The sequence below is a fragment of the Doryrhamphus excisus genome, chromosome 21, assembly GCF_030265055.1.
Source record: "Doryrhamphus excisus isolate RoL2022-K1 chromosome 21, RoL_Dexc_1.0, whole genome shotgun sequence".
Classification (NCBI taxonomy): Eukaryota; Metazoa; Chordata; class Actinopteri; order Syngnathiformes; family Syngnathidae; genus Doryrhamphus; species Doryrhamphus excisus.
Genome location: NC_080486.1, coordinates 5,038,747 through 5,054,654, shown reverse-complemented (window position 1 = coordinate 5,054,654; position 15,908 = coordinate 5,038,747). Strand labels below are relative to the sequence as shown.

The 15,908-nt window shown below is 39.8% G+C and overlaps 1 protein-coding gene across 3 annotated transcripts in view; it reads left to right on the top strand.

Moving 5' to 3' along the window:
• Positions 1-15,908, top strand: part of prkdc (protein kinase, DNA-activated, catalytic subunit) — a 68,242-nt gene that overhangs the window by 1,844 nt on the left and 50,490 nt on the right. For all 3 annotated transcript variants that reach the window (XM_058060909.1, XM_058060908.1, XM_058060910.1), the window contains exons 4-27: positions 383-457; positions 636-744; positions 827-939; positions 1,854-1,953; positions 2,040-2,095; positions 3,130-3,160; positions 3,242-3,399; positions 4,258-4,404; positions 4,487-4,651; positions 4,933-5,101; positions 5,193-5,242; positions 5,312-5,434; positions 5,504-5,653; positions 6,736-6,845; positions 8,321-8,480; positions 8,556-8,642; positions 8,731-8,850; positions 10,410-10,569; positions 10,648-10,757; positions 11,015-11,102; positions 11,855-12,018; positions 12,110-12,262; positions 12,479-12,586; positions 14,391-14,617. In XM_058060909.1, coding sequence (XP_057916892.1) covers positions 383-457; positions 636-744; positions 827-939; positions 1,854-1,953; positions 2,040-2,095; positions 3,130-3,160; positions 3,242-3,399; positions 4,258-4,404; positions 4,487-4,651; positions 4,933-5,101; positions 5,193-5,242; positions 5,312-5,434; positions 5,504-5,653; positions 6,736-6,845; positions 8,321-8,480; positions 8,556-8,642; positions 8,731-8,850; positions 10,410-10,569; positions 10,648-10,757; positions 11,015-11,102; positions 11,855-12,018; positions 12,110-12,262; positions 12,479-12,586; positions 14,391-14,617 — 2,933 coding nt within the window. The remainder of the gene's footprint in view (positions 1-382; positions 458-635; positions 745-826; positions 940-1,853; positions 1,954-2,039; positions 2,096-3,129; positions 3,161-3,241; positions 3,400-4,257; positions 4,405-4,486; positions 4,652-4,932; positions 5,102-5,192; positions 5,243-5,311; positions 5,435-5,503; positions 5,654-6,735; positions 6,846-8,320; positions 8,481-8,555; positions 8,643-8,730; positions 8,851-10,409; positions 10,570-10,647; positions 10,758-11,014; positions 11,103-11,854; positions 12,019-12,109; positions 12,263-12,478; positions 12,587-14,390; positions 14,618-15,908) is intronic.

The following is a 15,908-nucleotide window of genomic DNA, read 5'->3' as shown; positions in this document are numbered from 1 at the left end:
TATATATATATATATATATATATATATATTATAAAAAAATATAATTATTATTAATCAAGTCTCCCTACTGAGACTGCTGCCCCCGCGACCTGGACCCGGATAAGCGGAGGAAAATGGATGGAAATTGATTTTTTTTTTTTTAACTCCGTGCATTATATTAACCAGTTAAATGCAATAAAAAACAGGACTTCAATGCGTCTATTGTTGTACAATTGCTAGTCTGATTCCTGAGTAATGTTGAGGTGCCCTTGAGTAAATACCAACTATCTCCCACATATAATGTTTGATCGGGACACTTGTTGTTATATGTATTTGGATTATAATCCGTATAACACATTTTCAAAAATGATTCATTTGACTTGTATTCCTTCTTTCCTTGCAGAACACATGCATGACTGTATACGCAAAGGATAAAACAGCCAAATGTAGGACTGCTGTACTACAGCTGCTTATTAAGGTTGGTTTCTGTTGTGATTTTTTTTTTACTTTATTAATGTGTCCAAACAGCTTCCAGATTGATCAAATATATCATATGTCAACAACTTAAAGTACCATTTAATGCTTTGTTCATAGTCCAATGGTGCAAATATTTTGAAAGTCATAATTCTGAACATACTTATGTTTTTTCTGTGCAGGTTCTCCTTAAAACAAAAGTGTCTACTGTGGCAGCAGAGTTGGGGATTAGTGAAATATTCACTAGATTTTACAGTGAACTTTGTCAAAAAAGCAAACTTCCTGATTCAGGTATTTGTTCTCAGGATGCTACACTATTAGATTATTGATACAGTTATTTTGAGATTAATTATTTGTATTTTAATGTTTTCAGTTCTCGGTACTATCTATGAATTGCTGGGAGTGGTTGCAGAGGTTCACCCCAGCGAGATGGTCAACAACTCTGACAAACTCTACAGAGCCTATCGAGGGGAACTCAAAGAACAGGTATACAGGGGTTAAAAAAATGGATTAGGTGACTGAAGATATATGCGTCTTATTTTCCATTCTCCTTCTTTTATTATTGACCACACTGAGAAACAGGAACAGTGCCTAATACTGCCATACCAAGTCCGAAACAAGTAAAAATTAATTTTTTCTGCCCTCATCTTCTAAAGCGGCATCACAAAAGAGCCAAAAAAGAAGCAAAAGCCGCTATCATTTATTATTATTATTTTTTAATCCCATGGTTTATACAATCAATGGCTAAATTCAAACCATGCTATAAGGCAATCATGAGCTATCAGTGCACTCACAAGCACAATATAACAGTCTGACACACTGTCATCATACTGAAACAATTTAACTCTAAATTCATCACACAGTACCTTAGCACCCCTAAGTGTATATCTCAGAAATATACAAACATGTACCAATACAAGTTAAAAATGGAACACAAACAAACCCATAATTGTGTGTGAGCAACACATTTAATTGGGACGCTGCAATGACGTCAGCCTCCCGGGTGGACTTTGGACTCTGGGTCCTCTGGTTCTCTTTGGTGGACAGAGGCAGCATTTATTATTAAATGTAATTAAATGGCTTTCTCATACAACATGTCTTATGGGAAAACTTCAAAATGTAGTTTTTTTTCACCCCCTTATTATAAACGCATATTGTTACATTGTTGAGGTATAATTTATGAGTGTTAAGTTGCTGTGTGATGAGTTTAATGTTTCTAAGATGAAACTGTGAAACAAGTGAGTGTCAGGCTGTTCAATTGGGTAATGACCTCCTGGAATTTGCATTGACGAGCTTGTCATGAGGTTTGTGGGGGGGGGGGTTTAGGCTCCTGTCAAACAACTGACTGGCCTCACGGAATCATGCGTGCCACATTATTATCATTATTATTATTTTTGCAGATGACTTCCACAACAAAGGAGCCCAAACTGATGGTCGTTGCTGGCTGTTTGAGAGGAATCACTGCTCTCATGGTCAACTTCACCAAAACGATGGAGGAAGGTGAGCTCCGAGACGTCGAAACGGCACCATACAAGCCTTGCATCCATATGTATGTCTGTCCACCTGTGTGTGTCTTTGCCTTGCAGACCCAGCCACATCCAAGGAAATCTTTCAATATACATTTAAGGCAATTAATCCTAAGGTAAATGCCATACCATCACATACAGGTATGTTTTATACTCATCATCTAGCCTTGGGGTGTTCAAACTTTTCCCAGCAAGGGTCGCATATGGTAAAAAAAAAATTAGGGGGAAAAAACGGGGGCAAATGTCCCCTGGGCCACAATCTGGACCTTAAAATGTCCATACCCTATTGCAGTGGTCTCAAACTTGCGGCCCCGCGGGCCACAGACGCTAGTTTGAGGCCCCCACGTTGATACCAAAGTTTAATGTTGAAATGACAGCTTAAAGCTGTGTGCACACCAGACACAATTAACATGATTACTGTGACCCTGCCCTGTTACCCCGCCCTGTTTTGCTTTGGATTAGCAATGAAGCTAAAGGCCTATGACGCTGTGTACAAATAAAATGCAGGAAATGATTTGGAATAAAACGGAAAATACACGTCGAGATAAAGCATCTCATCAAACATGTTGTTAAAGTTACAACGCTAGTACGATGCTAACTTGCTAATTGGGTCAAATTATTAAGTTTCATTAATGTTCATGTTAAAGGTTAAATAACTGTTAATACTGTACATTTGAATCTGAAAAAAATAATTTCTCTACCAACTGTATGTGGTTTCTTACGTTTTTCTTATTTGCTGTTTTATTATTATTTTACTTATTTATTACTGATTGATTTATTGTCTTTATTCTTAATTTGTTTATTAATTTTTTTATCTTATTTTGTGTATAGAAAAATTAAGATATTTGAGAACAGTGGAATGTTTCAGATATTAATCAGATATGTAATCAGATATTTTGGTGTGGAAAACCGGAACCAAAGTACTGAAAAAGTGTAGGGTATAGCAGAAGCAAAAGCGTTGAAGATAGTTTTTTCTATAGATTTTTTTTTCCAGTTTTTAATAAATGCGTTTTGTGTTGTTGTTGTTTTTTTTTTGTTTTTTTAAACCTGATGCGGCCCGGCTTCACCAAGAACCTAGCTCCGGTGGCCCCCAAGTAAATTGAGTTTGAGACCCCTGCCCTATTGCCTATGTGTTTCTTTTTGGTCCTAGGTGGAAATGAATCGCTATGCTATCACTTTTGGTAAGCGTTCTCATTTCTTGGACTCATGAATTTAAGGCTCAAATATGAGCTTTAAAAAAAAAAAAACTCTTTCTCAAACAGCGGGGCTAAGATTGTTCGCCAGGCACGCATCCCAGTTCAGCAGCTGCCTCCTGGACTACTACAGAGAGTTGTTTGACGCCATGTCCAAGCTCTGTGGTCACATCAACAACGAGATGAAAAAGACCAGCTACTACGCACTCGAATCCTTCCTCAAACAGGTGAATATTCCACTTGAATACAATCATAATGTTGTATTTGGTAATGGTAATGGTTTAATTTCATTTGAACATGCATCAGATTACAATTGAATGCATCACATAATCAGTTCACAGTTCCACATGTCCAAAAGGAGTAGGAAGAAGCAAAGCTTATTAAATCCTACCCCTCCATCTGGTACTGTTACATTTGTTCACTTCCTGCTTTCCTAATATAATGTAATTTTTTTAATGAATTTTTATAAATTTTTATAATTTTTGTTTGTATTTTAATTTTAAAATTAATATATATATATATATATATATATAGAGAGAGAGAGATAATTTTAATAAATTTTATAATTTTTATGTTTGTATTTTAATATTTAAATTTTTTGTCACGTACCGAAGTACGAGGTGATATGACAATACAATGACATAATGGGTACCATAATAACTGTCAATATAGTGATATATATATATATATATATATATATATATAGCACATCATGACTGGTTCAAGACTCTTGGTAATGGTAATGGTTTAATTTCATTTGAACATGCATCAGATTACAATTGAATGCATCACATAATCAGTTCACAGTTCCACATGTCCAAAAGGAGTAGGAAGAAGCAAAGCTTATTAAATCCTACCCCTCCATCTGGTACTTTTACAATCAGTAACTGTTACATTTGTTCACTTCCTGCTTTCCATAATGCAGTTTAAAGTTGTTTTTTTTGTTTTGTTTTGTTTTTTTAAATAATGTACCTCATACCGAAGTACGAGGTGATATGACCATACAATGACATTATGTGTACCATAGTAACTGTCAATATAGTGACAATGGAATATTTATTTTTTTTTACTACTTGAATTGATAGGTGTCCATGCTCGTGGCGGAAAATATTGAGGAGCACAAGAGCAAGTTGAAGTTCTTCATGCAAAAGTTCTGCAACATCATTAAGACCATGGAGTCGACCCACAAGGAACTATCCATTGCCATCCGAGGATATGGATTCTTCGCAGCTGTAGGTTGAACGTTAAAGACAAAAAAGACAGACATTTGACAGCACCGTCATTGATTTGATAATCTTTTCTTTAATCCTGAAGCCGTGCAAGAAAGTTTGCCCTCAAGATGTGGACTTGATGTACACCGAGCTGATTCAGCGATGTAAACAGATGTACCTCACCGAATCCGACGGGGAGGACGAAAGCTTCTACCAGTTGCCCAGCTTCCTGGATTCTATAGCGAGCGTACTCATTCACCTGGACAAGGTCATGAACATTAAAAAAAAAACATCAGTGGTGTGGAAAAAAATATATATTTGTCACACAAACTAATTTAAATATTAGCCAACAACAACACAAACAAAAAATGCAATTTTTAGATGAAACTTTTTATTATAAAAGAAGAAAAAAATAAACCTAATAACTAGTTTGGCCACCCATAGCAGCAACAACTGCAATCAAGTATTTGTGCAGCACTGTGGAGGAATTTTGGCCCATAGTGAGCCATTTTTTTTAGATGCTTGATTTTTTTTTTTTTTTTGTCTCAGGTTCCAGAAGTGTATACTCCGCTCCTGGAGCGTCTCCTTGTGGTGCAGATTGACAGCTTCCCTCTTTATAGCGACAAAATGCAGATGGCTTGCAGCAGGTCCATCATCAAGGTGCTGGTGGCCATGGCATCTAAAGGCCCCGTTCTGTGGAGTTTCATTAGTTCCGTGGGTACGTTGCTCTGAAACACAAACAAATATGTGAATGAGTAATCGTTACGACATTGGAATTGAACACATTTTTATATTTGCTTCTTTTACAGTGCATCAAGGATTGATCCGGGTTTGTTCGAAACCCCTAGTGATTGCTGAGGTCCGTTACAATTCTTCCATATGCCTTACTATAAAATTTGTTTACGTTTTTTTTTTTTTTCTTCTCCAGGGTAAAGATGTTGACACTAATTCCTCCGAGTCATCAGAGGTTCTTGTTGGGAAGTGGAAGGTTCCCTCCAGCAAGAACTACCTCGCCCTCTACAGAAGCCTGCTAGACTGCGATCAGTTGAAGGTAGCTTAAGTACGCCATTTTGTTGATGTCTACTTCAGGTCTTCTACACCTTTTTGTCTGCTTCCACAGGATTCAGGCTTTTTGGACAATGCTTTTGAAAGCCAAAACGCGGACCTTTTGTCGTTGAGTCACATTCTTTATGACGAGTTGGTCAAATCGCTCCTTCGGATCATGGAGAAATTGGACTTGACGGTGCAAAAAGTAACACCAGGAGAGGAGGTGAGTTGTCAAATGGTACTATTACTACTTGCAAAAAAGGTCAGTAAGGATAATTCATAATGCCGCATACAGAGAACATACTAACTCCTTATTTCAAATACTTCACAAATACTTCAACTTGCTAATATAGTTCATCTTCAAACAGCTAAAATAATGCATAACGCTAAAAATAACCAATTCCCTAAAAATGTCATCCAATACTTCTCTACAAGAGAGGAGAAATAGAGAGGAAAAAATTATAATTTTATTTTTTTTAAATAAAAAAATACATTAAAAAAAATTAATAAAATAAACTAAAAAAAATAACAAAAAATAATAAAAAATAAAACTTAAATTATACTAGGAAAGCAGGAAGTGAACAAATATAACAGTTACTGATTGTAAAAGTACCAGATGGAGGGGTAGGATTTAATAAGCTTTGCTTCTTCCTACTCCTTTTGGACATGTGGAACTGTGAACTGATTATGTGATGCGTTCAACTGTAATCTGATGCATGTTCAAATCAAATAAAACCATTAGCATTACTTTAGAACACTATTGTAGCTGTATTCATAAGGTGCCCGCAAGGTATGCTGGGTAATCAAGCAGCCAACACTGCAATATAGTGAGATTATTTATTCATTTACATTAATTATATTCATTTAAAAATTAGTACACACGTAGCATGGAGGATTTTATTATTATTTAATTGTCTTCATGTTGTGTTAAATATGGTTTACAAACCAAAAAGCTCAGTTTTACCTGCGTTTTTTTTTAAACTTTCCACTCTTATTTTTCCCCCACAATTTTTAGGGACAAAACCCATGTTTGTGTGGAATACAAAATATAAAATATGTGTTAAAATATGTTAAAATGTCCATATTCGTGTAGACATGGCCTCAACGCACTCATGCAAAATGAGCAATTATGGAAATTATATGACGAAATGACTTATTCGGGTCTCAGATTTGATCTCGACGACAGCCATTGACCATTTATGTTGATGTTGAAATAACCAGGTGCTTTTTGAATAATTACGCAACAGTCAGCATATTTGTCTGCAGTACTGGCTTTCATAATCACTTACCTCTTTGTCCTATCAGGTTGCTGATGATGTGGCGCATGTTGTGCCCTCTTCTGACCCTACTGCTCATCTTTTGCCCAATAAGATGAAAGACTTCACTGCCTTTATAAATTTGGTTGACTTCTGCAGGTAATGGATGATGTTGCACAAATAAAATTGACACGTACGGTACAGTAGGCCCTCGTTTATCGCGGTTAATTGCAGTCCTACATTTGGCATGCTAAGACCTGGCATAATGGTGCCAAGTGTTTCTATATGTGTCTACCTATGAAAACATCTAGAAATACTGGTATGTTAATTGTATCATCCTAGCAATGCTAACATGATAAAGTTGGCATGCTAACACCTAGCATAATAGGGATGGTTATATAAATGTCTTGCTATAAAAATGTCAAAAAATGCTATCATGCAAATATTAGCATGCTAGCAGTGTTAACATGAGCATGCTAAGACCTAGCATAATAGTGCCAAGTGTCTATATGTCTACCGGTGAAAACGCCCAGAAATACTGGTATGCTAATGTTAATGTGCTAACACGATAACGTTGGCATGCTAAGACCTAGCATAATAGTGCCAATTGTTTCTGTATGTGTCTACCTATGAAAACATCTAGAAATACTGGTATGCTAATCTTATCATCCTAGCAATGCTAAATGATAAAGTTGGCATGCTAACACCTAGAATAATAGGAATGATTATCAGTGTCTAGCTATGAAAATGTCCAAAAATGCTATCATGCAAATATTACCATGCTAGCAGTGCTAACATTAGCATGCTAAGACCTAGCATAATAGAGCCAATTCTTTCTATATGTGTCTACCTGTGAAAACGCCTAGAAATACTGGTATGATAATGTTAGTATGGTAACACCTAGCATAATAGGGATGATTATATAAGTGTCTAGCTATGAAAATGTCTAAAAATGCCATCATGCAAATATTAGCTAGCAGTGCTAACATTAGCAATGCATAGACCTAGTGCCAAGTGTGTCTATACGTATGTGTCTACCTATGAAAACATCTAGAAATACTGGTATGCTCATCCTAGCATGCTAACACGATAACGCTGGCATGCTAACACCTAGCATGTTAATGTTGATTATAAGTGTCTAGCCATGAAAATGTCTGAAAATGCTATCATGCAAATGTTATGGTATGCTAGCAGTGCTAACATTAGCATGCTAGGACCTACCATACTTGTGTTTTATATGTTTCTATATGTGCCCATGTACGAAAATGTTTAGAAATACTGGTATGCTAATGTTAGCATGCATATATTTTGATGATTTAAAACACTTGTGCTGGAAGACACAGCCATCCCAATGAGAGTGGACATTGTAAGTGTTGTCGCCGCTGTTGTTGTGGACAGAACTAGCATAAGTGTGTGTATCAATGCGCCGAAAAAATAAGTTTCGGTACTGCAACTATTGCGTTATCATCAGTACACGTGTTAATGCATGATCACAGCATGTATATCAAACCACGTAACGTTGTTAGCATTTTTTTTGTTTGTTTTTTTGTCTCTGTGGCACAAAATAATCAATTTGTTAAACAGGTGACACAATCTGGTAGCGCAACTAAGACCTCTCTGTTTTGCCTCGACAGTGAGCTGTTGCTTTATAAGCATGTGGAATATTTCCACACTTGGATGTACCCCTTCAGCCACGAGCTTATCCTCCACTCCATCCGAAACCCTCTTGTCAGTGGTTTTTACAAGCTGCTCTCTGTCACCATGAAAATTGCCAAGAAAGTCAAATACTATCAGGTATTCTTTCAAAACATTCAAAAAAAAAACATATTTAGTTTCATATTTAACAAATAATGAAACGTTTTTCCACAGGGAGTTGGTCTGACAGGCGCTGCTTCCTCCCAAAGTGATGCTAAGAAAAGTGCTTGTTTTGCGTTATTCTCCAAGTTCGGAAAAGAGGTATCGCCTCCACGTTACCACCCGCCAATAATATGAGGTTAGTTTTGTTTTAGGTAAGATGAGTGACCGAACTGTGCTGTTTGAACAGGTCTGTGTGAGGATGAAGCAGTACAAAGATGAGCTGCTGGCTTCCTGCTTGACGTTTGTGCTCTCGCTGCACCACAACATTGTTGCCGTGGACATCAAGGTGTACTGTCCCGCTCTGGAGGTGGGTAGCTTTTGCCAAATTTAGAATAGCAGTTTAAAACAGCGGCCATTATGAGGCCCACTGCATATTGTAAAAGTACTATTGGGATAATACATTGTAGTACATTCACAATTCAGCATTCACAGCCCTGCAAATTGGCAATTTTTTTTCTCTGGAGTGGTTAGCGTGCAGGTCTCACAGCTAGGAGACCCGAGTTCAATTCCACCCTCGGCCATCTCTGTGTGGAGCTTGCATGTTCTCCCCTCACCTTCTAAATATGGATTTTTATCATTATTAGAGTTCTCTAGACATGAACTAGCACCCCTATAGTCACCTTTAGACTTGTATTACCCAAAATACATAAGAGGCATGAATAAGACTGGCTGTATGGTGGAAAGGGGTTTGCGTGCAGGCCTCACAGCTAGGAGACCCGAGTTCAATTCCACCCTCGGCCATCTCTGTGTGGAGTTTGCATGTTCTCCCCTCACCTTCAAAATATGGATTTTTATCATTAGAGCTCTCCAGACATGAACTAGCACCCCTATAGTCACCTTTAGACTTGTATTATCCAAAATACATAAGAGACATGAATAAGACTGGCTATATGGTGGACAAGTGGTTTGCGTGCAGGCCTCACAGCTAGTAGACCCGGGTTCAATCCCACCCTCGGCCATCTCTGTGTGGAGTTTGCATGTTCTCCCCTCACCTTCTAAATATGGATTTTTATCATTATTAGAGCTCTCCAGACATGAACTAGCACCCCTATAGTCACCTTTAGACTTGTATTATCCAAAATACATAAGAGACATGAATAAGACTGGCTGTATGGTGGTCAAGTGGTTTGCGTGCAGGCCTCACAGCTAGGAGACCAGGGTTCAATCCCACACTCGGCCATCTCTGTGTGGAGTTTGTATGTTCTCCCCTCACCTTCTAAATACGGATTTTTATCAGATATATAAATATATATATATATTATTAGAGCTCTCTAGACATGAACTAGCACCCCTATAGTCACCTTTAGACCTCATTCATTCATTTTCTACCGCTTTTTCCTCACGAGGGTCGCGGGGGTGCTGGAGCCTATCCCAGCTGTCTTCGGGCGAGAGGCGGGGTACACCCTGGACTGGTGGCCAGCCAATCACAGGGCACATATAGACAAACAACCATTCACACTCACATTCATACCTATGGACAATTTGGAGTCGCCAATTAACCTAGCATGTTTTTGGAATGTGGGAGGAAACCGGAGTACCCGGAGAAAACCCATGCATGGGAAGAACATGCAAACTCTGCACAGAGATGGCCGAGGGTGGGATTGAACCCGGGTCTCCTAGCTGTGAGGTCTGCGCGCTAACCACTTGTCCACCATACAGCCAGTCTTATTCATGTCTCTTATTATGTATTTTGGGTAATACAAGTCTAAAGGTGACTATAGGGGTGCTAGTTCATGTCTAGAGAGCTCTAATAATGATAAAAATCTATATTTAGAAGGTGAGGGGAGAACATGCAAACTCAATACAAAGGGTTGAAAAATCAAGACAATAGCCCCCCTTTGAATAAACTCTTCCTCTGTTGTTTAGACAGCCCTGAGGTTGGGTCTTAGCCACGTCCCTTTGGCTAATGCAGCCCTCGATGCTCTTGAGGACTGGTCCAACCACATCCCGTCGGAGACCATGCAGCCTTGTTACAAGCTGGTGCTGCCTCTTCTGGACGGATACCTCAAAACCAACTCCAGTGACAGTAAGCCGGCGAACAAAAAACAAAAGACAACTCTCTCTCGTCATGGAGGTACGGTAACCGTGTCTTCTTTGACTTCAGACAAAGAGGACAGCGTCTGGGAGGTGATGTCCTCCTTGTCCACAAAAAGCGAGAAAGGATACAGCAGAGTGATGACCAGGCTCCTGAAGAAGTCCAACCAGCTTTCCATGGTAGTGAAGAGAGCTTTGACCCAACAAAGGCATACAAACACGACACGATGTCACTAGCGGGACCTTCACTTCTATCTCAATAGTTAAACCTTCCCTAACTCTCTAACTATGTACTCTTCATTGGTTGACATTCTCACATGTTTTGAAGGTTTCCCCATTGATCATTCCTTATAAACGACAAGCTCGTTCCCATTCCAAATGCTGAATACAAGAGCATTGGGAAGGAAAGAAAATGTATCCTTTATGTGTGATTGCAGGAGGAGGCTCCACTTTCCATGGTGAGGCTCAGGGTGGTCAAGTTGTTGGGTCGCTTGGGAGGGAAGCTCAACAGAAACCTGATAGCAGGTGACACCTTCCATATTGGATTGGATGTTTTAAAATGCTTCCTACCGTGTGTGTGTGTGTATGTATACATGTGCGTGTATATGTGTGTGTGTGTGTGTATGCATGTATGTATGTATGTATGTATATACGTGTGTGTGTGTGTATACGTATGCATGTATGTGTATATATATATATATGTGTGTGTGTGTGTGTGTGTATATACGTATGTATGTATGTATATGCGTGTGTATATATGTATGTATATGCGTATGTATGTATGTATATACGTGTGTGTGTGTGTGTGTGTGAGTGTATACGTATGTATGTATGTATATGCGTGTGTGTATATGTATGTATGTATGTATATACGTGTGAGTGTATACGTATGTATGTATATGTGTGCGTGTATACGTATGCGTGCGTGTATACGTACGCATGTATGTATATGCGTGTGTGTATACGTACGTATGTATGCATGCATATGCGTGTGTGTATATGTATGTATGTATGTATGCATGCATATGCGTGTGTGTATACGTATGTATGTATATACGTGTGTGTGTATACGTATGTATGTATATACGTGTGCGCGTATACGTATGTATGTATGTATATACGTGTGCCCGTATACGTATGTATGTATGTATATACGTGTGCCCGTATACGTATGTATGTATGTATATACGTGTGCGCGTATACGTATGTATGTATTTACGTGTGCGTGTATATGTGTGTGTATTTCTATTTTTTAAAGCCTCTGTTCTGTCACTTAGTGGTCTCATCAGAGGAGACGATGAAGAAGTTTGTCGCCTGGGATACGGAGAAAAGACTCAGCTTTCCTGTTCCGTTTGCCGACATGAAGCCCGTTATCTATCTGGACCCTTTCCTGCCTCGGATCAGCGAACTGGCTCTTTCCACAAGTGACAGACAAACCAAAGTATGGCATCTCTTGTCTGATTTTCTGCACGAGTCCTCATCTTTTCCTCAACCTTGGACTTCCTAAACGTGTCCTCCTTCCTGTGATGCAGGTAGCGGCTTGTGAGCTGCTTCACAGCTTGGTGCTCTACATGGTTGGGAAGAGCGCTCAGATGGTGGAGGGAGAGAATCGACTACCGCCGATGTACAAGCTGCACAAGAGACTCTTTCCTGTGCTGCTGCGTCTGGCCTGCGATGTTGATCAGGTATGCAGGAAGTCATATCATGAAGACAGGAAATAATAAGTGATAAGAGAGTAGTCGGGACTAATCATTAAGATGCTAAGTGTAAGTACGGAAGTGCCCAAATTGAGACATGGCGTTCGTCACTGTGTGTATAGTATCTGGATGCTATATATGTCAAATGTGGACTACAATGATGTTGCTAAATTATGTTCCCACCCCCCTTTCCCCCCCGCACAGGTAACCAGGCAGCTTTTTGAACCGCTAGTAATGCAGCTGATCCACTGGTTTACCAACAACAAGAAGTTTGAGAGCCAAGATACGGTCGCTGTTCTCGAAGCCATTCTGGTAGGTGCTTGCGAAGTCGGATTCAATATTAAACTTAAAAAAAAAAATTAAAAAGGGTTTCGGGGGTGCTGGAGCCTATCCCAGCTGTCTTCGGGCGAGAGGGACTGGACTGGTCGCCAGCCAGCCAATCACAGGGCACATTTAGACAAACAACCATTCACACTCACATTCATACCTATGGACAATTTGGAGTCGCTAATTAACCTAGCATGTTTTTGGAATGTGGGAGGAAACCGGAGTACCCGGAGAAAACCCACGCATGCACGGGGAGAACATGCAAACTCCGCACAGAGATGGCCAAGGGTGGGATTGAACCCGGGTCTCCTAGCTGTGAGGTCTGCGCAACTGGGAACTGATATTTCCCTGAAACTTCCCAGGATTAACATTCATTCATTCATTCATGTTCTACCGCTTTTCCTCACGAGGGTCGCTGGGGGTGCTGGAGCCTATCCCAGCTGTCTTCGGCGGAGAGGCGTAGTACACCCTGGACTGGTCGCCAGCCAATCACAGGGCACATATAGACAAACAACCATTCACACTCACATTCATACCTATGGACAATTTGGAGTCGCCAATTAACCTAGCATGTTTTTGGAATGTGGGAGGAAACCGGATTCCCGAAGAGAACATGCTCCGCACAGAGATGGCAGAGGGTGGAACTGAACTCGAGTTTCCTAGCTGTGAGGCCTGCGTGCTAACCACTCGGCCGCCATGAAGCCCCTCACCGTTATCATAATATATAAAAATAATAATAAATAACTTTAATGTGTAATTTTGGCACAAATTGGCATTTCACAGGCAGTTCCTACTGTCTAACATTTGCAGCATTTCTTGAAATGCTAGTTTTTCAATTGAGAGGTCCACCTTGTGGTTGAATAATGCCAGCTGACTGTTTTTTCGTAATTGTAATTCCGAAAAAAAAAATTATAATAAAAAAAAACCCCATTATATATACTGTTCATTCATTCATTCATTTTCTACCGCTTTTCCTCACGAGGGTCGCAGGGGGTGCTGGAGCCTATCCCAGCTGTCTTCGGGCGTAAGGCGGGGTACACCCTGGACTGGTGGCCAGCCAATCACAGGGCACATATAGACAAACAACCATTCACACTCACATTCATACCTATGGACAATTTGGAGTCGCTAATTAACCTAGCATGTTTTTGGAATGTGGGCGGAAACCGGAGTACCCGGAGAAAACCCACGCATGCACGGGGAGAACATGCAAACTCCACACAGAGATGGCCCGAGGGTGGAATTGAACCCGGGGTTCCCTAGCTGTGAGGTCTGCGTGCTAACCACACGACCGCCGTGCAGCCAATATTAAACAATGGAATATTTTTGTCATTAGACCATAGTAAATATGTTTTTTTTTTACATTAGAGCCCTGTAGATATGAAATAACAACCCTATAATCACCTTTAAACCAGTATTACCCAATATAGTAGTAATACTATAATAGTAATCAGCCATCCTTGACATAAATAAGTCAGTCGTTTTATTAACAAGGAAGAGAACACATGCAGTGAACATTCCCACAGGAGCTGCTGTCGGCCCCTCTCTAGCTAGTTGACATCGCACACGCCACTTGACAGGTCCTGCTTCTTAAAGGAGCACACAAGTCACAGATCCTGTAATTACACTTCATATCACGTCTTTTTGAACGCCTCATATTTGATTTTTTTGTTGATTTATTAGCCATTTTTATGCTAGACCATGAATACCTACAACTTGCGTAAATCTGCATGTTTTGTTTTTTATATATTCAACCACACGCCAAAATGTTGTTTGTTTTTCGTCTCAGGACGGAGTCGTGGACCCAAAGGACAGCACTCTCAGGGACTTTTGCGGCCGCTGCATGGAAGAGTTTGTGAAATGGTCGATAAAGCAAACCAGCCCCAAGCAGCAAGAGAAGAGCCCCACCAACATGAAGTCGCTGTTCAAGCGCATCTACAACCTGGCTCTGCACCCCAACGGCTTCAAAAGGCTGGGGGCCGCTTTGGCCTTCAACAGCATCTACAGGCAGTTCAGGTGTGTGTTACACCCACATACGTAACTGCCCACATGCGTAATAACTGCCCACATGCGTAATAACTGCCCACATGCGTAATAACTGCCCACATGCGTAATAACTGCCCACATGCGTAATAACTGCCCACATGCGTAATAACTGCCCACAAGCGTAATAACTGCCCACATGCGTAATAACTGCCCACAAGCGTAATAACTGCCCACAAGCGTAATAACTGCCCACATGCGTAATAACTGCCCACAAGCGTAATAACTGCCCACAAGCGTAATAACTGCCCACATGCGTAATAACTGCCCACAAGCGTAATAACTGCCCACAAGCGTAATAACTGCCCACAAGCGTAATAACTGCCCACAAGCGTAATAACTGCCCACATGCGTAATAACTGCCCACAAGCGTAATAACTGCCCACAAGCGTAATAACTGCCCACAAGCGTAATAACTGCCCACATGCGTAATAACTGCCCACAAGCGTAATAACTGCCCACATGCGTAATAACTGCCCACATGCGTAATAACTGCCCACATGCGTAATAACTGCCCACAAGCGTAATAACTGCCCACATGCGTAATAACTGCCCACATGCGTAATAACTGCCCACATGCGTAATAACTGCCCACAAGCGTAATAACTGCCCACAAGCGTAATAACTGCCCACATGCGTAATAACTGCCCACATGCGTAATAACTGCCCACATGCGTAATAACTGCCCACATGCGTAATACAAATCAGCAGGTTTGAATGTAATAAATTTCCCACAAACATAATAAAATGTTCCTACTGCAAACATAATACTGAATTTCCTGCAAATGTAATAACTATTACATTTGCAGGAAATTATTACATATGTGGGAAAGTGAAAATCTGTAAATGTAATAACTTCCCACAAATGTAATATGAGACAAAATAATGATCTTTGTGGTTGTTTATTTATTTTTATGAGGGAGAAGGTGGAGATATCATTTTGAGGATTTTAACAAGATAATTATTTTTTCTTCTTTTTTTTGTGGAAAAAATATTATTCAAAGAGTATCATTTGAATACATTAAAGCAGGGGTCTCAAACTCAATTTACTTGGGGGCCACTGGAGCTATGGTCTGGGTGAGACTGGGTTTTTTTTTCAGGTTTTCAAAAAAAAAAAACCCAAAAAAATGCATTTATTAAAAACTGAAAAATTAATAAACTTTGCTTTGGTTCCAATTTTTCTACAATAAAAGCTCTGATAAAACATTCCACTGTTCTCAAATATCTTGCTTTTTATTTTTATACACAAAATAAGATGAAAAAT